This window comes from Topomyia yanbarensis, chromosome 2 (assembly GCF_030247195.1).
Source record: "Topomyia yanbarensis strain Yona2022 chromosome 2, ASM3024719v1, whole genome shotgun sequence".
In the NCBI taxonomy this organism is placed as follows: Eukaryota; Metazoa; Arthropoda; class Insecta; order Diptera; family Culicidae; genus Topomyia; species Topomyia yanbarensis.
Genome location: NC_080671.1, coordinates 14,132,348 through 14,159,095, shown reverse-complemented (window position 1 = coordinate 14,159,095; position 26,748 = coordinate 14,132,348). Strand labels below are relative to the sequence as shown.

The 26,748-nt window shown below is 39.2% G+C and overlaps 1 protein-coding gene across 9 annotated transcripts in view; it reads left to right on the top strand.

Annotated features, from left to right (window-relative positions):
• LOC131684069 (potassium voltage-gated channel protein Shaw-like) overlaps positions 1-22,577 on the top strand; it is a 250,442-nt gene extending 227,865 nt beyond the window's left edge. For 8 of the 9 annotated variants that reach the window (XM_058966604.1, XM_058966602.1, XM_058966601.1 and 5 more), the window contains one exon: positions 21,387-22,577. In XM_058966604.1, the coding sequence (XP_058822587.1) occupies positions 21,387-21,685 (299 nt within the window). In that variant the 3' untranslated portion in view covers positions 21,686-22,577. The remainder of the gene's footprint in view (positions 1-21,386) is intronic. The other variant, XR_009304605.1, reaches the window with a different exon arrangement.
• Positions 22,578-26,748: the final 4,171 nt, after the last annotated feature.

Below are 26,748 nucleotides of genomic sequence, written 5' to 3'. Positions count from 1 at the left end.
ACACTCCAAACCGGCACCCCTCATTTCAGAAAGTCTGTCTAATTACCAGATTTTTCGAACGACATGATTTCAGGCAGCAGATTTTTTTTTACTTTGTCCCCCCTAATCACACAGACACGGAAAGTTTGGTTCCAATGGAGAAGCGCTCTTCCAAATCAACATACGTGCTGGTTTTTTGTTGCCAACTGTCACAACGTTAGAATAGAATCCCGCAGCATGTCGCTTCCAACTTTTTGGTCGCTTTCACGTACTGCGTGTAGAAAATTAGTCACGATGGTGATGGAAAACGTGAGCGCCATCGCACAATGGTCCTAAATTCGAGAAAAAAGGGTAGACGATACGGTAGACGGTCCCCTGCAGAGCTTTGGATTTGGTCCACTTATTATGCACAATGTGCCATTCCGGCAAACCTTAACCTACATTAAAAAATCAAATTTGTTCATGTCTGTAGCTGAAAAGTATCTAGAGAAGTAGGTACGTATAAAATATAAAAATATTGATTTAGTAAAATTGTCAATAATTGTGAAAGAAATGTTTATTTTCGTGTGACATTAATTCAGCATTTCGAAAAAATATATGCGCGAATTTTCTCTTAAGAATATAGCACAAAGAATTCCAATTGGATCGGATGACATTTATTTCAATTATCCTGCTAAATACTCAGCAGTAAGGTCACGTTATTTATAGTAGATTTAAAATCAAGGTTGCTGTTATTCGCGTCGTTGGACTCAAAAACATTCACCACCTTCGAATAATCTGAGAACGAAGGGAGCAAAACATGCACTGCGAATGAAGCAACCGCTATGCTTAATACGAGCGGCCGTGAGCGACCTGTGTACGATGAGCGTTCTTGCTGTTCGTGCCGTCTTCCATTCGTTCCTATTCCACTCTCTTGTATTTTTACGAACTGGTGGAATCATAGACGAGTGCACCTGCCAATGACGACTCAAGACGAGTCATTGTAAGACTCGCCGCGAGTGAAACCAGATGCAAGCATGAATGCGAACGTACGCGGAAGTTTGAAGAGAAAAATAAGTGATGCAGTGGAAGAAGTGAACGATTCCGCTGGAGGCAAAAAATATAGATGTCTCGCGGATATCGATGCTGAAAGGAAATGTGTATACGAACAAAAAAATTTCAATCCGGGCAATTTTAAGCGTCACTTTATATCCTGTCACGCGGAAGTGGCGCATCGGTTAAACTTAGTGAGCGAAGGTAGTGATCAGCCGCAAAATACCAAAAAGCGACCAAAGTCGGCGTCTAAGGTGCAGGTGGAAACCACCAGAAGTAATGTGCTTTTAGGCACATTGCAAATGATAACAGAGAACAACCTCTCGATTCGATTCCCGGAATGGGAAGGTGTTCAGTTGCTATTGGGTCCTTTGTGGAATGCATGCGATTTAAAAATTTCAAGGAACACACTTCCAACCCTCATTCACCGTGCTGCTGACATTATGCGGCATACAATGGCCGGTAAGTTTTACCAAAAGCCAATTTGCCTTAAAGTAGATGCAGCAACCCGGCATTCGAAGTCGATTTTTGGCATAAACTTGACTTTTACGGATGACGACGGCATTGTACAGATAATGCATTTAGGTAAGTAAAATTTATCATATTATGTAATTAAATATATGGAATAATAACACCAACGGACCAACCACCAGCTTTTTATGTATCTATATATTGAAAATAGTATATTTGTTGAACTTTTTGTGCAGGTTTTTTTTTAAGAAAAACGGAAATACGAAGCGAAAGTTCTCAATTCACATCATCATCATCTTTCGTTTCGTATTTCCGTTTGTATAAGAAAATAACAGGTAAAGTCTAATAACCCTTTAACGTTTGATGGTTAATAGTAATGGTGAAGTTTTTCCACAAAATATAATACTTTTTCATCTCCCAAAGGTTTGCAATGCTGAAAGAAACACCTTGCATATTGTGATGTTTAACTTCAGAACATTGTTCAATGGCTCAATTACCACTGGTGGCGCAAATCACTTCCGTGTAAAGGCCCGAACATAATCAATGCGGTGCGGCACGATACGGCGCGGCAATTTTGTTTAAACCATTTCGATTGGATGCGTGTACCCACAAAGACTGTGATGCGGCTCGTTGCGGCGGCTGCAGGGTTTAAAATTTCTCAACAAGAATGCGGCAAGCGCGTTCGGCAGACGTGCGTGGATTTATTTATCGTATAACTGGGAATTCAAGAGGAAGGCACATTATTTTCAGAGATTATTCTGTTGCAATTAATGTAGGCTACTATTCGTGGTAAAATATTTTTTGAAAGTCATTGGAAATGCTTAAAAAATAGAAATATGAAGAAATTCAGAAATTTCACTTATTTTGAATTCAATGCGATGACATACATATTTTTGTACTTCGAACCATTGCAATTTATGTAGGCTACAATTATTAAGGGAAACTCTTTTGAAATTTATTGTATCTTTTCCAACAAATGATAGGAATCGTAGAATTTCAGAAATATATGTTGTTCAGCTAATAACTTTAAATTCAAAGCAATAACATATACATTTTTGTACAACAGACGTTTCCAAATTATGTAGGCTTCAGTTTACGAATATGCTTGAAATTCATTAGAAATACACACACCAAAATCTCATAGAAATATCAAAACAGAACATTGAAAAAACAAGTATGATAATGTTACTATTTTAAGGGTTAAATGTAATATAATGCACCACATAAATTTTGTACAACAAATATTCTTTTTAGACAGAAAATGGTGTATCATATCAATGTTCCATGGTAACTTTAATGAAATTTTTTATTGGTGTTTACTATATAACATGCCCGTTTTTGAACGCACGTGGTATTTCTTACTATAATCAGTAATTTTTGAAAATCTTGATTTACGATGTATGGTATTATTCCATGTATGGAATCACGACGGACGTTGAGATCCATTTGGTGTCTTATACAATTTTTATATTCATTTTTATCGATTGTAGTTTTTTATAATAGTGGTTCTTTGTGATTTCATTATTGTAAACGTCATTTTATATACATTTATGTTTATTTCATTTTCCGAAGAAACGTTAAGATATACCCGTGAATAAATTCCGTTTGACAGAAGCATCTGCGGCCCATGGGGTGTCCCGGAAAACTGGTTCTGGAATCTCCTGAATCGTCCATAAGAACCTCACATACCAATAGAAATGCTTGAAATGTCAAATACCACAAAACTTGCAGGTATAGATGACGAAAGTAAATAAATTCTAAAGAATTTGTAAGCCTGATTTCGAAATATTAATTTTTAGATGGATTTTCATTTCGCTTTTTGTTAAAATATGCTTGTTCTCAAATTCATCATCTACCATTTTGGCACAAACCTTTTCTAAGATGTCTAAAATTTGAAGTTATTAACTTTCTACCATAGTTGATTAGTTGAAAATTGTGGAAATTATAATTTCAATCTTACCTTAGTCATAGTAAAAAAATATTATTGTGTTGATGTGTAGCAAAATTGAAAAGGATGAAAGGATCATTTTAACTACAAGTTTTTCTTTACTTGAACACTGAATATGGTTAATGTATTCATACAGACAATCGTAACATTTTTAACTGTCGTCTGGGTTTGTTGGAAATATTTTTTCTTGCCAGTACTATTTGAGCAAACAATAGTTTTAAGAGCAGTCATGTTTAGAGATTTACTGGAACAATATTTTCAGTGTGAGAAATCTCATTTATTCTGCAATTCTACAATATAACATCCAATGAATTTTTAACGAAAAAAAATCAGAAACTTTTACCTGCATCCATTGTCATTGTTTGATGTAGAAAAATGTGTATGCCATCGATTTAAATATAAATATTGACTGAATAAATGAAATTGCTGAATTTCTCTGTGTAGTTTGTTTAGTACTTTAAATGAATTTCACAAGACTTTCATTTATAAACTGTAGTCTATATTCCCGAAATGAATGCACCCTTTTGGTTTAAATGTCGTTAATAAAAACAAAAAAAAAACATGTAGTCTTTATTATTTGCAATCTATTGATGTATAATAATGTATAAACCATCGCTGTAGCTTCAAAGTTTGTGGTTGAGCAATTGCTAAATATCTTCTTGCCGCATTCACTGCGGCAGCGACTTTAGTCCTTGCCGCATTTGCCGCAACGCAGCTTATTGTGTTTACGCCTTAAGACTTTAATCAGTATTAAAATCATGTTTCAATTTATTTTAATTCAGCTGCTCACGAAATGCCTGAAAGACAGACGCAAGAGAATCTACAACGAGTAATTATGGATGAGATCAAGGTTTTTGGGATTGAATATTCGCAAATTGTGGCTATCACCAGCGACAATGGTCAAAATATATTGGCCGCAGTTCGGTACATGAAACGACTGTTGGGAGATACCCTAGAGGGCTCCCTCGGTAGTATTCTTCGCAAAGAATATTCACTTGTTGCGAACTCTTGTGATTCGGAGAATATCGAAACACCGGAACTGACTGAAACCTTTGTTAGAGATGAGGAAGACATTTTAGAATGCGAATTACAGATGGTACCTGAAAATGACGACTTCGTTGAAGATTTATCTCGAACCGAATACGACGATGAACTGTGTGAAGATGGCGAAGATGATAAGATGATTAACATCGACATCCTGGAAAGTGTAAGATGTGGAGCCCATACAGCTCAATTGGCTGTATGGGACGTCTTGCGAGAGTACAAAACTCGCCTCTCGAACATCAACAAAAAATGCCTCAGAATGCACAAGAAAGCCAATCGCCAAATGTTCATGTTCCATAAAACTGCTCTACCACCGAAGGTTTGTGAAACAAGGTGGAATATATGGTACATATTACTGCGATACCTCAAGGAACTAGAAGGTACACCATTTTTGGCGCTTCTTCAAACCAATGATCCGGATATTGGTAAGAATTTGTATTTTTCTAAGATTAAGGTAAAGAATCGAAATGGTTGTACATCAACAATTTTAGTTATTTAGTTTTTCAAGCAGTATGTATCGTATAACTAATATATAAATTATTTTTCAGATTTCTCTCGGCAATGGTCTTTCATAAATAAGTTTTGTGATGCCTTTGAGCCGTTGTTCTACCTAACATTGAGATCGCAGAAAGATCATGTGCCAGTATCGCAATTCTACGCAGATTGGCTACTGTGCCAAGCACAGTTGAACGCAGTCAATCAATCGCAAAACAATGTCTTAGCCAGAAAATTGCTCGTTGCTATGGACAAACGATCGAAGATACTACGTACCAGCATGCCTTTTAAAGCATGTTTATACATTGACCCTAGATTCAATTTCCTTGGGTCGAATCGTCTCAGTGCCGATGAAAAAATCGAAATACAGGTTGGTTCTAACGAACGCTGCGCATATTTGGAGATATTTTAAAATTGTTTTTTTTTGGTTTCAGAAATACCTCATGTCGTTCAATATTCGACTGAACGACCTTGCAGGCCTAAATGAAGAAAAATGCAGTGACCGGAATGATGAAAAGACTTCTGATGACTTCGTTGAGGAGTATCTCACGAACTTATTTCAGGAAGAAACTGTCACTCTGAGTCCATCAACAAACAGTTCAGATTCCTTCATAACGGAGATAATCAAATTGGAAACTCGCCCGAAGGTTCCCATCACTGCATTTTCAGCAAAAGAAGTCACTAATGCCCTTGCACTACCATCAACTAGTGCACATTCCCCAACATCTGATTATTTCGATATATTCAAATATTGGAAACAGCGAAAAGTTTCCAATCCTCGCTTGTACCGCATTGCCATGGCACTGCTTTCGATTCCCTCTACACAAGTTACTGTAGAAAGATTATTTAGTCAGTTGAAACTCCTAATTACAGATTCAAGAACGCGGCTTGGGGACAAAATGATAAAAGATATCATGCTCCTCAAAATGAATAAAGTTTTGTGGCCCGAAGTCATCATGGTGCTCGAAGCAGAGTTAGAAAAATGACACACTGTATAGCTAGAAATTCTTCGATCTTTGTTAGATTGATGACAGAACTTGTTTAATCTACATCTTTTATTTACTAATAAATGAATTATGGAAAATGGTACATTAGTTTATTTTTTGTTCTGATATCCAGAGTCATACGCATTGAAGAGCGAATAAAGGCGCTAAAATCTAGGCTTATTAGCCAGGGCAATGTGAAAATACTTTTGTCCCGTCCCAATGGACCAAAGGAGTGACATTAACCTTCTTAGCCAAGTCACTCCCAACGATTTATTATATGCCCCTAAAACTGAAACGGTCGGTCGTTTTTTCCTCCTCTAAGATTCAAAACAATTCGTTCATTAAATTTTTCATTGAATGGATAATTCAATCGCTATCTAATTTTGAAACATCTTCAAACCCAACTCTGCACAGTAGGGATGGCCGTTTTAATATTTGCTACATATGAAAATATTCTTCTAATATTAGTATTGACAAGAATAACACTACAGAATAGGGTGGAAGTTTTCCGTGGCTTAACTTTTTGTCGGTTCCGACAGCATAAGTCATTAAATTGACTTTACGCTTGTCCGGACATGCCGCAGACTCAGGTGATTCGCATTTAATGCCAAAAGATCCTGACTTCTGCGTTGCAGAAGACAAAGAGTTAAGTAGCCGGGAAACTCTAAGCTTGCTCATTGACCCTAAAAGCGTGGATTCTAAACTTTCTTACAAGTATTTGAACTTGCTCTTCCTTGAGTACTATGGCTCCTAATATTTGAAAAATACTTCAGCTTCCAGTCCCTTGCTAATTATATGTCGTTACAATATAAAAAACTACAGAATAAGTTCAGTGTTTTTCAGGATGGTTTTCAATACTGGCTGTGTAAGGGTTGGAACAAAACAGAACAGAACAGATGTCCAGTGTCATACGCATTCAACATTAACCTTCAAGGGATAAATTTCAAGGGTTTTGTAGGGTTTGATAATGTTTTTGGCCACGAAACTGTATTATAATTTTGTGGCGATATAGAGAGTGTTTGTTCATTCAGTTAATGTTTATATAATAATTTCTTACATGAATATATTCGCAAAATGTCACCACAAAATTTCAAAATTGAGCCAGCGATAGTGAATATTTCGTGCGCGTGCGGTCCAAATACGTGGTATACATCATAAATCAAAATCCTCTGGGCCAACTGTTTTGAAATTTCGCAGAGATTTCACATCGTTTCCCAGGTAACTACTAGAGCATTCATTTTCAATTATTATATTATTTTTACATCAATAACAAATTGAGTGTTTTTTCGGCTTCCAGCTGTTATACAAAAATGTAACATCTCGAAAAAAGAAAAATTCTACGTAGTTTTAACACGTTAATTCAAAATTTTCCATTTTATATCCATAACGTTGACACATTTAGCTAAATCGCCTATCCATATAAAAAGTGACTCAGGTAGATACCTGGAGAAATACATGAAAAAGCACTGCGCAAAATTTCCAAACGGTTGGTCTAGTAGATTAAAAGTCATGATGTACAGCGCAAACTTTTTTGTGGCGCCTCCATAAAGGAATGTCACTTGCTAAATTTACAATATTTTACAATAAAAATCTTACAAAATGTCGATCAAATGTAGCAAAATCATATAAAAAACAATCGAATATACTAACACTTTCTGTATAACTAGAAATAATTCCTAAAAACATACCATTTTTCATCGAATCCTAACGCTCATTCGAGTAACCTTAGATTCCTCCTGCTTATGGTAAACTTTTATTTTCCTTACCACAAATCTTCAGTGCCCTCAATTGTGGCGCATTTTTTAGCCGTTCCTAGATGTTTTTATAAGATTTTACAATCATAGATATTCATTGCGGCACGTTTAATTCTTGATTACAGAGGGAGATAATATAAATAAGATAAATAAAAAAGCACGTGCCATGCTGCACAGCGAAACGAACTGGTAAGTAGCCTGTTCGAGCTGTTGGCATTATGCATCAATATACAATGCAAAATTTATACGAAGAACTCAAATAATTATTAGTGTAATTTATAATCCTTGCCTCGGTCATAAAGATGATGAGACGCAGCTCTCATAAAAAAGTGCACAGGTTATACCTAACATCATAATTTTCTTGACAGCTAATAATTATAATAGGCTGGAAAGGGCAAAATCTATGCACGAAACTCCCCCGGTGCACATGAATCGTAAGTTCAATATTCTGGTTACAGTTGAAACTGGAAAATCCAACCAGCGACACTCGTATTTTCTCTGGTTCTAAACAATGGAATCACGTCGGAAGTAGTGCGCTGTATTCGTACAATGATGCGCTATGCAGCGCACTGCTCCCGACATCATTGATTAGTACTAAACAACAGAAAAAAAACGACTGTCGTTGGTTGGATTTTCCAGGTTTCAACTGTAACGATAATAGTCAGAAACAGAAAATCCATTGCTCGCAGTTAGCTGCATCAGCTCACCGAAGAAAGCATCGTCTCGAGCGTTCATCGCGAGTGGATGGTTTGGGTTAAGCTGAGCATATGTCGCAAGCGAAAAACTTTCTTGCCGAGTGAACCGATCCAAACTCGTGGCCCGACGCTAAAAGAGAACGAGTGACGTGTGTTCGGTTAGCCAAGGTGCGTTATTCACCGAATGGCGAACGAAAGTGTGGAAGAAGCATAAACACGAAAAGCAACAATTCTCTCGTATTCACTTCCCTTCGAGAACGAACGGAAAGCAGTTTCGCATAGCACAAGCACGTCTTTGATGAAATGTATATAATCTGAGGGATGTCTCATTGTGAGAATCAGCAACCTTGTTTAAAATTAATATATTTTTTTGAAAATTGGCATTTCAGCTTGTGAAAAATTATTATTCATATCCTTCGCAACTTTATGAAACTTTCTCAAAAAATCGCTGTAACACGAAAGTCACCAAAAACCAGGAAACACTTATCACGGCATTTTTTTTTTCAATTCGGTTTCACTGTGCACCGTGAAGATTAGATACTCTGAGCCAAACGGGGAGCTGGGTAGAGTAGCTGCAAGAATGGCATATCTAGTGTGATTTATGACTTATATAATTTATCGTCACGCGGTGACCTTGCTTCAAATTCGCCGTTGTTTTGATAATAATTGCTATTTCGAAGTCGTCGTCCTGCAAACACATGAAACGGAAGGATTCAAGCTAAAGCAATTCTTTAATATCTTCTTTCCACTTAAATCGCACCATCCATGGTGTGTAGTCAGCGTCATGCCGGTTTGCTTTTCGCTGTTAGATAAAAGTCCAACCAAGCACTGCCATTGGCGCTCTACCAATAATAGCAGTAAAATCACATATCGTATGCCATAATTTAGTGTGTATGTGTTTTTTTTTATTTCGTTACCCTCTGCTTCTGGTTTTGGGAATATCGAACATTACCGGAACCATGTGCTTCAGATAATGTACCAGTAAATTTGTGTCAACGGAAGAGCAATTTGACTGCAAGATAAAACAAAGGTTCAAGGCTGCACGTGGTGAGCTTCAGCATCGATCAATACTACAGCGTTGAACCGCAGCCTGCCAGGAAGATTCAAGTGGTTCCATGAATACACAAACTCACTTAAAATCGAATTTATGTCTGAACAAAATGGTATGCTCCATTCCTATAGTATCCAGACGAAATCCAGACCAATCATTCACGAAAACAATAACATTAGCCCACGTACGCCATCGTCTGGTAAAGACATAGGACACGGTTCGCTCTATCTGCTGACTACCAACCTGGTGGGCTTCCTTCTTCTGATAGGAAACACAGGTGTTATATCTATTCCCGCACCCACACGCAACAATCTATTGCGGCTTCTGCCCGCAAGACGTGCCAACACATGTATTAGGTATGTAAACCGAATCGACGAAGGCTTTGCATAATTTACCCTTTTCCTGGGCCCCGGAGATCCTACGCCGAAGGCTAGTTTCCGTTGCGGGACATTAAAAACTTAGAGCATTTTATTGGTGCGGTAATGCCTTCATTTGAATACTTTACAGGCGGTTCGCTTTGGTGGTTGTCAAAGTTAATGCAAGGACGATGAAAAGTACAAACATAATTCAGGGTATGAAATTGAAAAAAGTGTGGGTAGGTTTTGGCGGTTCATAATGGAGTGGTTTATTGTATAGAATTTGATTTATTTGATATATTTAATACGATTTGTTTGCCATTATAAAACAAGCTCGTTAATAGCAAAAAAAAGTTGTGTCGTATTAAAGGCTGTAAGTTTCTTCGTTGGTTTTTTCAATATAAACTTGTATTACAACTAGCGGTGTTTACGTTAAAAAACCTGGAATACAATCAGGCTTGCAGTACCGGTACTACTTAAATATAAGTTCCGGTATTTTCAGTACTATTCAAAGCATTCGATGAGGAATATAATTAACTCAACCTTTCAGTACATACCTATAGGGACCTGTTTCAAAACATCGACCAGCAAGGTGCCATTAGAAATAACGAATATAACTCCCATTGTACGTAAATGGATATTTGAACTATTTATTCGAAAATATTTACAAAAATGTATTAAACTTATGTAACAACAAATATGTATTAAACTAGTGTATTTACAACTAGCAAGAAGAAAATAAACATTTATTTGTTTTTGGAATCTCCCACAAGCGGCGTTCGAATTAATTCCCATTATTCGCTGTGTGCTGACCTAATGAATTTGCAGCCTAATCCATGATTATGATCATTTTTCTGCTTAATATTTATGTACAAAAGAATAAACACCGACTTAATAACCTTGAGCCGACTAGAGCATGTAAGGATCTGATCGGAGTTTGTGATCAGCGTTGTTTGATCAGACGTGGTTTGCATTCAAAGTGAGGTAAGAAAGAATATGTTCGGTCACATGTATTCTCACAACACAAACGCTGTTGGAAATACATGGGGAATATGTCATTTTTTATGGATTATGACTTTTGGTCTAATATGAGTTCCTTTAAATTGAAATTTATCATCTAATGACAGTAGATTTTTTTCACTTCTGTGGGTCCCACTTCATTGCGCAACCGGGCGAACGAAACTATTCTGTTTGCAGGTCTGTAGCGTGTGGTTAGCCAGGTTGGATTCAGCCAAGAGCGCCAACCCTAGAGGGGCGCTGAAATCTCGAACTGCTTTATAAAATAGTTGGAATAATTCATTAAATCAGTCAACATCAGAATGCCATTTCTGAGTACATACTAAAGTAGTGTTCGCAAGTCGCTGCACTGAAAACGATAGCCTATGTGAACATCAAGGGGGCGCAAAACCGAGACTTCACCAAAGGCGCCAAAAGACCACACTAGGGCCCTGAAAGTCCCTTTCAAATTTATTCACGATAAGTGGTGTTGTTCTCAAATTTAATGTTCATATAATAATAAATAACAAATGTATTTGAGTTGGCGACACGAAAATTTCAAAATCAGAAACCCGAAGACTTTGCATTTGAAATTTTCGTGTCACATTGCTCAAACACGTTCGTTATTGGAAAATGGTGAAAATTTATGCTAAATTTATCGCGTGTTCCCACAATTTCATGGTGCCGAACGAGCTAAATTTTTTTTTCACTATTTCAGCCAAGAATAGAATCACTGGGAACCTGCTCCCATGTCTTAAGAGGCGACTAACATCATGCTAGGAGTTCCTAGCTGGACCTGAACCTTGAGGTTTTGAATCATAGCAATTTGGAATGGATAATTCTATATTGAGTGAATCACTGACATACAGTCACCTTATCTGATTTGCTATTAGCGTGTGGAAGTTGTAAAATAGCCGTAAAGGATAAAATCTAATTCTACACCAAGTAACAGCATATATTAATATACCGGCTCTTTCACGCCAAGGTATAACTTTCAAATCTTTGGTTCAAAACCGTACCTAAAAAGGCAAGCTTTCATTCTTCCATTCATTCGTCTTCCGGGCCGCCGATGGATCAGGAGCCCTTGTCGTTGTATTTATTATTCTTATTACGAATAATAAATAATGTTTACAATTTGGCATTCAACCCAATTATGGAAACGTGTCTGCTAGGGAGAGTTGAGATGCCAACTTGTCATTAACATTTCGCAGTGAATTTCTTTACATTCATTTGAGATATCTTTTATACTCTTTGTACGCTTGCTTTGTACTGCCAATTCTGGAAATGATCATTGAAATGGTTATAAGAAGCTAGTCCGGTGGCCGGCTGTTAGGAGTTCAAATTGCTCGTTTCTAATTCTCTGAAATTGATCGCGAGCGACTTTCGTACATATTTGCTAAGATCATATTGTCTATATATGAATAGATACCTATATTATATTCCACGCGGTTTTATCCTTTTATGTAACGCCCCGCGGAAGAATAATTATTAAAAATTATTCGAACAGCATTCATATTTATACTTAAGGTCGCACACCTGAAAACCTTGATCTAAAATGAAAAAAACAAAGCGAGTGAGTACTTAGCTGAATCACAATATCTACCAAGATAGATCCTGATTCATTTCCCTACCTACTCACACTTACAAAAGTTGAAGTAACATTCCTTCCCATCCCAAAATTGACCTGCATGGGCAAGGCCATCTACGTTATTGATCATACTATAATTCTAGTTTCCTTAGGTTGCACGTGGAGTATGCTGTACTACTCCCAAGTATCATACAGTTGGTTCAATATGCAATTTCAACAGGCTTTGATCAATCACGGAAAACTCACGGGCGGTCAACTAAGTCAAGCTAAGCTGAGCTGTTTCCACAATTTCATGGAAACGCAAATGGGACACATCTGCCATACAAAAAATTGGCCAGATCGAATATTATCGAGAAAACAGCACTGTCCATGATCGCATATCAGTCCCATAAAGATAGGAAATCCTATAGAAAACGGGACAACTATGCGATCATGGGTAGAGCAGGCGGGTATAAAGTAGTTGGTTAATCCATTACCTTGTACGCAGCTCACCTGGGTTCGATTCCCAACCCCGGACCTAGGGTTAGAGATTTTTTACAAAGATTTTTTAACCCGAAAAAGGAGGCGAATGACCCTAAGATTCAGATTTGTATTATCGAAAAAGAAACCGAGCAGACAAAAGAGAATACATACCATGCCTTGATGATTTAAGTCTCCTCAGTGTTCCGCAATAACATAGAGTGGCCAGTGTCCAACATAAGCAACCTGCACCAAGTTGAATCTCTAGTTAAAATGTTGAGCAACTTGAGATTTTATCAGCGCTTCCTTGTGCTGTTGTTTTTATTGACCCCTCAAGAGAAATTTTTTATCCTTTTCAATAAATCTCATCTGCCTATAGCTGTTGGGTACAGTCACAGAGGTCCCTACAATAAGATGTTAGAGTTTCACTCTCAGTTTTTCTGCAAAAGAGTTCTTGGAGCATCTTTCAAGGACAGGTTTCTCCGGAAACTGGCAATAGATCATACTGACTCTCCCCACAATGGACAGGCTTTTCAGCATTCCTAATACAAGATTCTTCCCAAAGATTCCCATTGCCATTCAAAATCTTCGTTCGCTGGAGTAAGGGTTTCTGGAAACAGTGAAACCTGTGCTTCAGTAGATCAACACCTGACAAAAATACTTATCGTCAGTAATGTCATTTTCATGCTTTACACAGGATATCACAATGCTGAGCTTACACAAAAACACTGCAAAACACTGCTTGCTCGTAATACGGAATTCGCCCGGAGGACCATGAAACGATCCGGATTGAAAACATACAAGGTGCTTCCCAAATCGGACGACGGCAAACACCAGTAAAGTGTTGCCAAAGCGTGCACCTGAAAACTCTACACGACGCTACTAACGGTGCTGCGTCATTGATGATTGATGATACAGAACCCACTAAACTTCATTCGTACCTAGACTCTCGAACAGATCGGGTGTTTTTTAATTTCGGTACGATGTGTGATTAGACGCTTTGTAGCAATTTCGCTTTATGTGTGTTTTTGTTTTCAAGGCCACATTCCTCAGACTTTTGTATGCGCTGTCAAAATTAAACAAAAGCCAGCTATATATAAGCTATATAAGCTGCGGAATTAATTTAAAAATAGTGATTTTTACCTGCCTTGACATATTGACTGCTTTTTCCCGTCTGCGTGTGTGTGACCCTGTACGTTGATGGTATCGATGGCTCCCTCCCCGCACGGCCAAATGAAGGTCGATTCAACTTCCAAGGCTCTCCCTTCTCGACCCAAACCATATCCTCTTACAGATTTCGAAAGACCTGACAGAACGGTTCCCTGCTGTGACCGAAATATCAAAGGTCCGCTCAGACAGAGTCAGGGTCGTGGTGATTTATTCAAAGTAGGCAAACGATGTTGCTTGCTGTGAGCACTTCGCATATCAAACTCTAATCGTTGAAGACGCCTTCGATCTATACCCTTTCTGCTGGAATATACACATTAGGACATCGCAAAAAAAATTTTTTTTTGAATTCTCAAAGGCCCCCCTCTCATATTGTGGCAAATGTCAAAGTAAGCTCAGATGCCAAATTTCACATCATTTGGACAATTTTAGACCCCCGCCCACCTCGCTTGAAATTTTTTGAAATTGGTACTATGGGAAAATATGGAGGAAATATACATTAAATGCTATAACTTTTGAAGTAGCAATCAGAAAAATACAATTTATACCTCTTTTGAAAGGAAATAATCTTAGTATTTGATGGGAGATATTTTTGTTACTGGGAAAATACGGGAAAGTGGGGTACTAGGTCATTTGGACCCAAAATCCGATATTTTTAATGATTTTTCTGCTCCGCGATGCAAATCATACATATTTTGTAGTTTTTCTAATGTGAAAAATCTCAGAAATCGATCGGAACTCTTTTGATTTTATTTCGAATACGAGAAGTTGGGGTTATAGGGCTTTTTGTCATTCATATTAAATTTTATCATTTTCTCATGCATATATCTCTATTATTCTTCAATCAATTTTCATAAAATGTAACTTGTTGAACGTGTAAAATTCTGAGGAATAAAACAAAAATAAAAACGTTGAAGGTAAAATTCAGAAACATCAATCTTTTTGATATTTACTCTACAAATCTCATTTTTTTTTTCATTATTTGTCCTAATACCTCAACTTCCCTTATTTTTCCAGGAATGAAACTTTTCTCATGTGATCCCTGAGCATATTTTACACTAAAAGTAGTAAATTAAATAAGAATTTTGTTGTTAAATGGAGATGTGCGATCTTATGATAAAAATGTGAAATCGACACTATATGTCAGATAATTTGATGTTCCTGAATTTTACCGGTAACGAATCTATTTTTGTTATAATCCAAAGGATTTTCCACGTTCAACAAGGTATAGTTTATGAAAATTGAGTGAAGAATAATAGAGATATATTCACGAGAAAATGATGAAGTTTAATATGAGTGACAAAAGGCCATATAACCCCAACTTCTCGTATTCGGACAAAGGTCAAAAAAGCCTTGATCGATTTTTGAGATTTTTTCACATTAGAAAAACTACAAAATATGTATGATTTGCATCACGGAGCAGAAAAATCATTAAAAATAGGGGATTTTGGGGCCAAAATGACCCAGAACCCCACTTTCCGTATTTTCCTAAAAACAAAAATATCTCCTTTCAAATACTAAGATGATTTCCTTCCAAAAGAGGTATAAATTGTAATTTTCTGATTGCTACTTCAAAAGTTATAGGATTTAATGTATTTTACCTCCATATTTTCCCATTGTACCAATTTCAAAAAATTTCAAGTGACGTGGGCGGGGGTCTAAAATTGTCCAAATGATGTGAAATTTGGCATCTGAGCTTACTTTGACATTTGTCACAATATGAGAGCGGGGCCTTCGAGAATTCAAAAAAAAAATTTTGCAATGCCCTAATACACATAATAGTCCTGCGTAAGACTATTATGTGTATATTCCAGCAGCAAGGGTATAGATCGAAGGCGTCGTCAACGATTAGAGTTTGACATGCGAAGTTTAGCTGTTTTAGAGACCGCTTGCTCCAGTCCGTGGAAATACTTAATTGCAAGTGTTTGCATTCAGTATTAGTCGTGAGGGATTGTAAGAAAACATACCCCCAATCAAATTCCTATCGGGTGACCTTCCCTCGAACCGCCTTACCGAACGACATTCTCTTGTACAAGCTCCGTTTGCCTGTTCACACTACGGGTCGTGAATTGCACTAGGTGTAAACAATTATGTCACTCAGCCACCCATTGTAGTAATAAGGCCAACTGTGAAAAATGCGGCGAGATGTGGATGATTCGTGCAGTACAAACTACGCGGGAATAAACCAAACCTTGTGGGACGTTTCAAACGTTCTTTCGTAGAAATTTTAGAGAAAGTTACACCACCACCTTCAATAAACCGCTATGCTCTCTTGCCTCATAACGAAGGTGAGGTTGATGACCCACAAGAGGGTACATCTACTGAGGTGTCTAGAAGTTATAGGAAGAGAAGGAATATTCCCTCTCCTAAACTTTCTTGTAAAGGCCAGAAAGTGTCCCTTAACGTGGCTCCGTAAGTGGCATCTCTTGAAAGCGCTGCAACTAGACCGAAGCAAGTAGAAGAATTAGAAGAATAGTTGTAGCACTGGAATTCCCGAGCAAATTCTCATGGATTCAAACACCATACAACCCCATAAAGATACCATGAACATGGTCCGCGCCAAATTTCACAACTATCAAAACACCATAAAATGATCTCAAAAACACATAAGTGCACCAGAATATGGTTTTATATGAGATCTTCTGGACCATCGTGATGGTGTTTTCAAGGGTTGAACCCATTTCAAACACTAAAAAAACACCATGCAGTGGGGGTGAATTTGAACCATGAACATGGAGGAATTATAGGTTTTTCGTTTGCTCGGGTTAGGGAGCATCCATAAATGACGTAGCATTATATGGGGGAGGGGGGAGTTTTGTATTTTGTGATTATGTGTGACGACAGGGGGATAGGGGGTCTTGTCATGCTACGTAGCTTTTTTAAAGGGGAATAACTATCATCGTTTTTTATTTTTTTAAAAAAATTGCGAGGACAAGGGGGAGTAGAGTTACCGTCAAGCTACGTAATTACCAGGGGGGATATTTAGAAGTTTGTGACGAAATGCTACGATGGGGGAGGGGGGTGTTAAAAATCGCTCAAAAAATGCTGCGTCATTTATGGATGGTCCCTTATCAAATTCTCGGACATTGTGGATTGGATAGTAAAAACATTCAATATTACTGATACAATTAAAAATATGTTGTTGCCTTTTCTGCTAGCCGCAAACAATTTTTTAAAGCAGTTGACTGTTAAATATCCCCTCCTTTCAGCGATTGTATCCTGTTGCGGCGACAACCGAAACTATCGACGTGACACAGTTACTTCCTGTGGAGGAAGAGTACAAGGTTTTGTCCGATGCGATACTCGACACTGCGATTCAAACTCAAACGAAACGAGCACCAGGCACGAACATAAAAAGCCCTTCCTCCATTCCTTGGTGAGACAACGAGCGCTCTAACGTAAACGCAGAGAAGGCCGCCGCGTATAAGGCCTACCGCGACGACGGGTTAGTAACCCGGGGTTACCCGTTAGCAATCGACAGTACGCGATGTTAGACATGCGAATGAGGGGTTTGATGAAAGCCTCAAAACGTGATTACAGGCGCCGGTTCGTTTATGGTTTATCGCGAGAAACATCGATGAACACTCTTTATGTCACGGCCGGCGAATACGAAATCGAAACAATACTAACGAGTGTAGGAAATATTTGAACCGTTGGATATTCGATCTCGCCAAGAAGGTTTGTCCGAATTCCGCCCGGCACAGAAGATCTACCGCGCCGCGTCCCCTCACGATAACACGAACGAAACACCTATTTCGATGGTGGAGTTTTCACTTGCTCTCTTATCAATTAACAATAAAGCCTCAGATCCAGACATAATCAAATACAACTTGTTGAAAAATTGGACAATTGGAGACAAGTGAGAGTCATCGCCATCAATAAACCAGGAAAACCAGCCTCCGATTACAACTCGTATCGACCGATTGCAAGTGCCAACAAAGCATCAACTTTCTTCGTACAATAACCGGAACATGGTGGGGTGCAAACCCAGAAGAGCTGTATGCTATATTTCACCCTAAGGAGGAAAATTTGGTAAAAACCAAAATTTCTCACTAGGGTGAAAATTTGTTGGTAAAAACCAGTCTTTGTACAGGAGGGCACAAATCCTTATTTCATACTATGTTGCGTTTCGGCTTCGCCTCATCAGAAACCGACACTAACACATTGTCGGAATAGATTAGCGCCGGCTTGACGCAAATCCCTTAAAACACATAGTGTGTTTTAGTTTTAAGGGATTTGCGTCAAGCCGGCGCTAATCTATTCCGACAATGTGTTAGTGTCGGTTTCTGATGAGGCGAAGCCGAAACGCAACACAGTATGACAGAAGAGCTGGTTAAGTTGTATCAATCAACGATACTGTCGGAAATAAAATACGTTACGTTGACGCCATTTGCTCGATGAAACATGTAAAACACTCCTCGCACTTTTTGGGGAAAATACGGGATCAACTAACGGACTCTTTGGTTAAGGTGTGCTGGAGAAGGTAAAATTTATGAATGACCAATCAGCTTCAACTAATTTGTCAGTAATACTCATCAGAGAACCCTCGAAAGCTGGCAAACTTCGTGGAGCAATGGGGGATGAGGAAGATGGCTAAATTCGATAGTTCCAAAGGTATCGACGAAAGCTTGGTTCAAGGGGATGAATGTGAGTCGTGACTTCATTCGTGTGATATCCCGACTTACGGTAAACGATTACACGGTGGGTGCACATCTCCTGCGTATTGGTGTCGTGGCTAGTGGTGTGTGCGCTTGTGGCGATGGCTAGCACGATATCAAACACATTGCTTGGGCGTGCACCGAGTATAGTTCTACCAGGTCTCAGCTAAGGGTATCGGACCCGAGAAAGGTCCCGGTTCGAGATGTTATGGCGAGCCGTGAATACCCCTATATGTTGCTCATTTATATCTTCCTAAAATCAATCAGTGTGAAAATTTAGACCCTCTCTTTCTCTTTTTCTCGTTCTCTGAAGTCTCCGGTACTGCTTTTGTGACGCCGACTCGCATCAAAGTGGTACTACGTGATTGTCTTCATTATCACCAGTGTGCTTGTATAAATCAAAATTGGACCCGATAGGACCAAAAGATTTAACCCAATTGGCGGATTCACAGGGCTCCAAAGAGGACCACCTGATATTCCGCTGCGTGCTGTCTTGGAAGTGCAAGGCTGTCATAACCGTCGACGATCTACCTGATCCACCTTCTCTACCCTCTATGTATATTGCTAGTAACTACGATGCTGAAATCATATCCCAGGGGATATATCTCTCTCAGCAGTAGCAAATAGGCCGTTTTGAGTGAAGTTGAATCGGTTCCCCCTTATTGTCTTACATTCATTTCATTTTCTTTCTTCGAAAAACTAATGTGTATTTATAGTATTATATTTAGTCACCCTCCGTCTCTATTTTAGTCTTACAGCGAACCTTATTCCTAGCTAAGATAGTCTAGAAATTGCACTAAACTTTAAGATGCTCTAAAAATGGCTCCTTTCTCTTTAGTGCAAAATTCTAGCTTTAAAAAATTTAAAATGTAAAATCTACAAATTTGCACCTTTAAGCTGTAAAGGTGCCATGCCTTGTCAAATAAACAGATTGAATAAAACAATCCTCCTTTAAACTCCGTCCGACCGATACATATTGGACCATGGTAAAGCGCGTCCTTCGGAAGATCGAAATTAATTTATCGACACTTGGTCGGTGTAAAGTCAGACTGGACTAAGTGACATTGTATTGATTTCGAGGAAAACGAGTTTAAAGCTTGGATCGCAGCATTCTTTGCGACAAAATTTGGTATTAAATTGCCTATCGCAACATATTTCAAATCTAGTAAGAGTCGTATATAGCTGAAGAAATTCTTGATCCTATGCTATTATTATCTCACTTTTTAAAATTTTGCGACTTGGACCGCTCTGACTTAACACCGACCATATGTAAGCTTGGATTTATACATATACTGAACTACTGTAAAACTTTGGTTTCATTTTGATTACAATAGCCGATTTACCAATCGATCTAAAGTGCCGCAATAATTAACGAATCACCCTTTACGCTAGGGAAATGTTGAAAAAAGTATCAAGGTTAAAACACAATTATTTATAACAGTTTCAGAAGCATTTCAAAATAGGGGACAGAATAGCTCCTCACTTTACTAAACCCGCCGCGAATCAACAAATCCAACTGCGCAAATTATTCCGTCTTCTAGTTCTCACTTCGCGTGGACAATGCACGATAACGATACTACAGTTTAAGAAATGGCCTTTTATTTTCTTTACATACATCGTCCAAATTAACACGCCTTATCAGAATAGATTTAAATACTGGTAGCAGTGGTTCGTCTCCACAAAAAAACTGGACACGCCTGGTACTAGGGTTAGCAAAATTTCCCGATGTGTCTTAAATTTGGAGCAGATACTCCTGGTGGGACTATGAATCAACTCACAATTGAGTCGATTGCATTTTTTCGAACAAAAAATCGGAATAGTCTAGTATGTATTCGCACCAATTTTTTTATTGTGGGAAGAACATAAAAATATATAATTGGGTCATTAAAGGAAAAATACAATTCTTCTTTTACTACATACAACTTTCTAAATACATCCATAATATTCCCATCTTTCAAAAAATCAGAATATTTTCTTAAAACATTTTCTACGTAAATGTAAACAAATGCGTGATTGACATTATCGTTCTTACACCATTGTCCTTACTGCAATGCCACGAGGGAGGACTGTTCAAAATATTGCTTCTTTGTTCAACGTCAAAAATAGTTTTTACTTCTCATTTACGCTCAAAACAAATTCAACTGCGCATCTTCACCTTAACTACATTGGAAAAGTCCAAAGTGGTATAATCAACCAAATACAAACTCGTTCGATTTTCTTGATTGTGAGGGGGCATCCTTAAATTGCTGAAAATTGAGAAACGCTTCCTTTTAAATAAAGTGGTTTCATGAGCCCCATGGCGCTGGCCCGAACCCAGTGTAACCTTGCACGAAATCCACTACTGGTCAATACCAAATCAATTCACAATTTTTCAGCCGGTATAAGATATCCTAAGTCGTTGTCAATGTAAGTTGTTCTTATTGTGTAGTTTACAGTTTACCTATGTGTATTCAAAATCGTGTATTAAAATCTAAAAAATACAGTTGTCCATTTGGCAGTAAATACTGAATGTGGTAGACTAGAACCTTCCCCCCTCTACTGTAGACTCGTTCTAACCAAGCACACCCTGCATGGACTCTACAAACGATTGCTTTGATCTGAACTCCCTACTGTTCCTTCCCTGAATGTCTATCACTGACTGGCCTATCATCCATCAATCAAAACCAATGATTTCTAACAGCAGTTTCCACTTTCTTCCTCTACCCAGGTCCCATCGGTGCCAGCATCGTAGCCATGTGTCCCAGAAATGTGGGCCTACACACCAACCCGGCACTGGCGATGTGCAAGCCAACGTTCGAGGTTCGACCTCCGACAATCTGTTCCAATAGTAACAACAACAACAACAACACTAACAGCGGCTGTGGAGTCCCGACCACCATCGGCACCGGTCAGCAGGTTCTAATTCCACGTGATGCCACCGGGAAGCTGATCAACAACAATAACAGTAGCACCGCGAACAACAACCATTCCGTCAGCCCGAACGGAAATGCTAATAACACCAAATGAAATGAATGTACAATTTTTATTTTTCAAGCAGAGTTTTGTACATCAGCCCACAGATAGATAGCTTTCTATTAATTTAGGCAAATTGTATCTATTTAAAAATAATCTAGCTATAAACTAGTTGAAATTTGTTTACATATGTAAATGTTTTCAGTTATTTTAGTGCGTTGACGTACGGCAATACTAACCCAATTAAATCTGCAAACTATACACTTATGAAGGCTCAATTAGATGGTATACCGGTTATTTTTTCATTGGTCCAACAGTGGATAGGTGCAGCATGGAAGCAGGTCCCACTCAGTTGTAATCCTTTATTCGAACTGAACAAATTACAATCAGCGCTTACATCCGTTTTCTGTTTGCTTTTTTTAAGATAAAAAAAACAGTTTACAGCTACGGGTTAGGAAAAATACTACAGTGAAATGGAGTACCAATATTGTCAGGTATATCAATTTCCTACATGGACCAATATCAATTTATTTTTATTAATTAAACATGCAATCCAACGGTTGGTGTACATTTTGCTAGAGTGATGCAATCGGGTAACGTTTTGTGTTTGTAAAATGACGAATTATTCAGCGAACTGTTTTTAACCAAACAAGAAGCATTTAATGTGATACAAGTAGGCTTACAGAACAAAGTGATGATATTTGAACGTAAATCAACTGGAGGGATTAGAGTGTAATAAAAATTAAGCAACTGCTACTTGCGACATAGTGAAACCAAATTTCATCTATATTTTAATGTGTTTAGAATTAAGAAAAGCTTTCACGACATTTCGTTTTAAAGTGCATAAATCATCTTTTCAACCGTCATTGAACGAAATCTACAATAGAAATGTTATTACTAGAAGTGGCGGCAAATCAACAACTTTCGTTATATTAAAATAAAAAGAATATGCTATTAACAACTTGTTTTTTAAAGGTTCCCGAAAAAGAAACCTCCTATACGTTTCTTCTCTGCTCAAAAACAGCTACCAATGACGTGGCCAGAAACTTGGCTAACGGTGATTGGGTTTTCAAATATCGATTGCTCAGAAAATACCTCTCTAATAACATCTGTTCGAAAAGCTTTTGGAGTACATAAACGAGACCAAAAATGTCAACCAATGCACATTAGAGTTCCTTTTTATATTTCAAATATTGATATATTTTATGTTTCATAGATTATTGAATAACAAATTCTCAAAATTTTGCAACCATTGAATGAGGAATATATTTTAAACAATTTAAACGTCATTTAATATCATTCGTCTGGACCGAGAAAACCCTTATGAAGGAGTACTTTTGGGGATTAAAAAGTACTATTCTTTCAACCGAATTACCCTCCCTTAGACACCAGGCATTGAAATTGTAGCTTGTCAAGTGCATTGCATTGCTTCCTGATCGCTAATCCCCACGGTAGCGACCGTTTGCCTATCGTGATTTCAATTGCTAACGGTTCATTCGTTATCGAGCACTCAGTCGAGATAGAAGTCTTTTGTCATCGGTCCGTACACTCTATAGCGACAAATAGTGTTAATCCGCGTTCAAGGTTATTGGCACACTCTACGCCTAGTTGAGGTTTCATTATTTTTCCCTTCTTTTGTGTTTCTGTTTCTGAGTACCGTTAGCCGGTCAGTGAAGTGAAGCAGTGTTCTTTTAGTAAGCCGTCTGGATACCGTTACATACACAAGCTAAGTATTAGTTTTCGTTTCCCCTTCTTGGTTGTCTTAATAACGTGCACTGGGCAATAGGCCCGTGCAAAAATGACTTCCCCTGACGGCGGTTCATCTCAAGGTGAGATGGACGTCGAAATAAAATCGGCTCCCCGGCTCAAGGTATATCCGAGCTCGGCCACCGGGCCATTTGTGATCTTCTTTCGGACCAAAGAAAAAAAGTGTTTGAATCTGTTGCAGATTTCTCGAGTTCTGACGGATCGGTATTCGGCCGTGACAGAAATATCGAAAATTCGGCCTGATAAGCTTCGGGTGGTGGTTAACAGTTCAACTCAGGCAAACGATATTGCTGGATACGAGCCCTTTACGAGGGAGTACAGGGTGTATATTCCAGCTAGCAGGGTTGAAGTCAGTGGGGTCGTTTCCGATTCGAGTCTGAATTGCGAGGACCTGCTAAAATATGGGACTGGCTGTTTCAAAGACCCCATGCTTAAGCCAGTGAAGATACTGGAATGCAAACGTTTGCATTCAGCATCAGTCGCAGCTGACGGCAAGAAAATATACGTCAACTCAGACTCTTATCGGGTGACCTTCGCCGGCTCTGCCCTGCCCAATTACCTCCTCTTTGACAAGGTTCGTCTACCTGTTCGCCTCTTTGTGCCGCGGGTCATGAACTGTACTAATTGCAAACAATTGGGACACACAGCCTCCCATTGTAGCAATAAAGCCCGCTGTGGGAAATGCGGTGGGAATCATGCGGATGATTCCTGTGGTAGAGATGTCGAAAAGTGTCTCTACTGTGGGGGAAACCCACATGATCTCCCTTCATGTCCCGCGTACAAACAGCGCGAGGAAAATCTTAAGCGTTCCCTTCAGGGACGCTCTAAGCGATCTTTTGCAGAAATGCTTAAGATAGCTACGCCACCTGTCTCTACGAACATCTTTACCAACTTGTCTACTGACGAAGGCGACTGTGATGAACCCCAGGAGGGAACATCTTCTGCTGTGCCTAGAAGTAGTAGAAAAAGGAAGAACATTTCTTCTTCCAAGCTTCGTCGTAAAGGCCAGAAGGTGTCTCTTCATGGTCCCCCTAAAATAACTACTCAAGGAAGTACTGGTGCAAAACCGAAGCAAGTCGCTCCCGGTCTCAGTAACCTGAGCTCAGAAAAGGAGTTCCCAGCACTTCCAGGAACATCAAAAACCCCAAGTGTTCCCATATCTCAGCCAAAGAAAGAAAACAGTGCTGGCTTAATAAATTTCTCTGACATTGTGGACCGTATTCTTACAGCGTTAAACATTTCTGACCCCCTTAAAAGTATCTTGATAAGCTTTCTCCCCGCAGTAAAAACATTTTTGATGCAGTTCACTGCGAAATGGCCCCTTCTTTCAGCGATTGTATCCTTCGATGGCTAATTCATCGAACGAGGTCAAGGATTTAATCACTGTTCTACAGTGGAATTGCAGAAGCATTATCCCGAAAATCGATTCGTTTAAAATCTTACTAAATAATTTGAAATGCGATGCATTTGCCCTATGCGAGACATGGCTCACTTCAGAAATAACCCTACACTTCCACGATTTTAATATTATTCGCTTGGATCGAGAAGACTCTTACGGAGGAGTACTTTTGGGGATCAAAAAGTGCTATTCTTTCAATCGGATCGACCTCCCCTCGACACCAGGCATTGAAGTTGTCGCTTGCCAAACCAGAATTAAAGGCAAAGACCTTTGCATTGCTTCCACCTACATCCCCCCTAGAGCCTCAGTTAGCCACCGACGGCTTTGCGATATTGCGGAACTCCTCCCCGCACCGAGGCTAGTTTTAGGTGACTTCAACTCCCACGGCACGGCATGGGGTTGCCTTCATGACGATAATCGATCTACCCTACTCCATGAGCTTTGCGACAACTTCAATATGACTATTTTGAATACGGGTGAAATGACACGGATTCCTGCCCCTCCAGCGCGTCCGAGCGCCTTAGACCTGTCCCTCTGCTCGACATCGCTGCGGTTAGATTGCATGTGGAAGGTAGTCTCTGATCCCCACGGCAGCGACCATCTGCCAATCGTAATTAATATTGCTAACGGTTCAGGGCCACCGAATACAATCAATGTTTCGTATGACCTCACACGAAATATTGATTGGAAGAGCTACGCGTCCGCGATATCCGAAAAAGTAGAATCGACACAAGAGCTTCCTCCGGAGGAAGAGTACGGGTTCCTGGCTGGCTTGATTCTCGATACCGCGATTCAAGCTCAGACTAAACGCGTACCAGACGCGAATTCACGCGGGCGTCCTCCCAATCCATGGTGGGACAAAGAGTGCTCAGACGTGTACGCGGAGAAGGCCGCTGCGTATAAGACCTTCCGGGACGACGGGCTGCCAGCTAGCTACCGACAGTACGCGATGGCGGAAACGCGCATGAAGAGTTTGATAAAAGCCAAAAAACGTAGCTACTGGCGCCGGTTCGTCGACGGACTAACGAGAGAAACATCGATGAGCACTCTTTGGAGTACGGCCCGACGCTTACGAAACCGAAACAGTACTAATGAGAGCGTGGAATATTCAAACCGTTGGATATTCGATTTTGCCAAGAAGGTTTGTCCGGATTCCGCCCCGGCACAGAAGATCTACCGCGCCGCGTCCCCTCACAATAACGCGAACGAAACACCGTTTTCGATGGTGGAGTTCTCACTTGCTCTCTTATCATGTAACAATAAAGCCCCAGGGCCAGACAGAATCAAATTTAACTTGTTAAAGAATCTGCCAGACTCTGCCAAGAGACGCTTGTTGAATTTATTTAATAAGTTTCTTGAGGGTAATATTGTCCCTCATGACTGGAGGCAAGTGAAGGTCATCGCCATTCAAAAACCAGGAAAACCAGCCTCCGACCACAACTCGTATCGACCGATTGCGATGCTGTCCTGTATCCGAAAGTTGTTCGAGAAAATGATCTTGTTTCGCCTCGATAATTGGGTTGAAGCAAATGGCTTACTGTCAGATACACAATTTGGTTTCCGCAAAGGCAAAGGGACGAACGATTGTCTTGCGTTGCTCTCAACAGAAATTCAAATGGCTTATGCTAGCAAAGAGCAGATGGCATCAGTTTTCCTAGATATAAAGGGGGCTTTTGATTCAGTTTCTATCAAAATTCTTTCTGAGAAGCTGCACCAGCATGGTCTTTCACCGACTCTAAACAACTTTTTGCTAAACTTGCTGTCTGAAAAACATATGCATTTTTCGCATGGTGATTTATCGACATCACGAATTAGCTACATGGGTCTTCCCCAGGGCTCATGTCTAAGCCCCCTTCTCTATAACTTTTACGTGAATGACATTGACGAATGTCTTGTCAATTCCTGCACGCTAAGGCAGCTTGCAGATGACGGTGTGGTCTCTATTACAGGT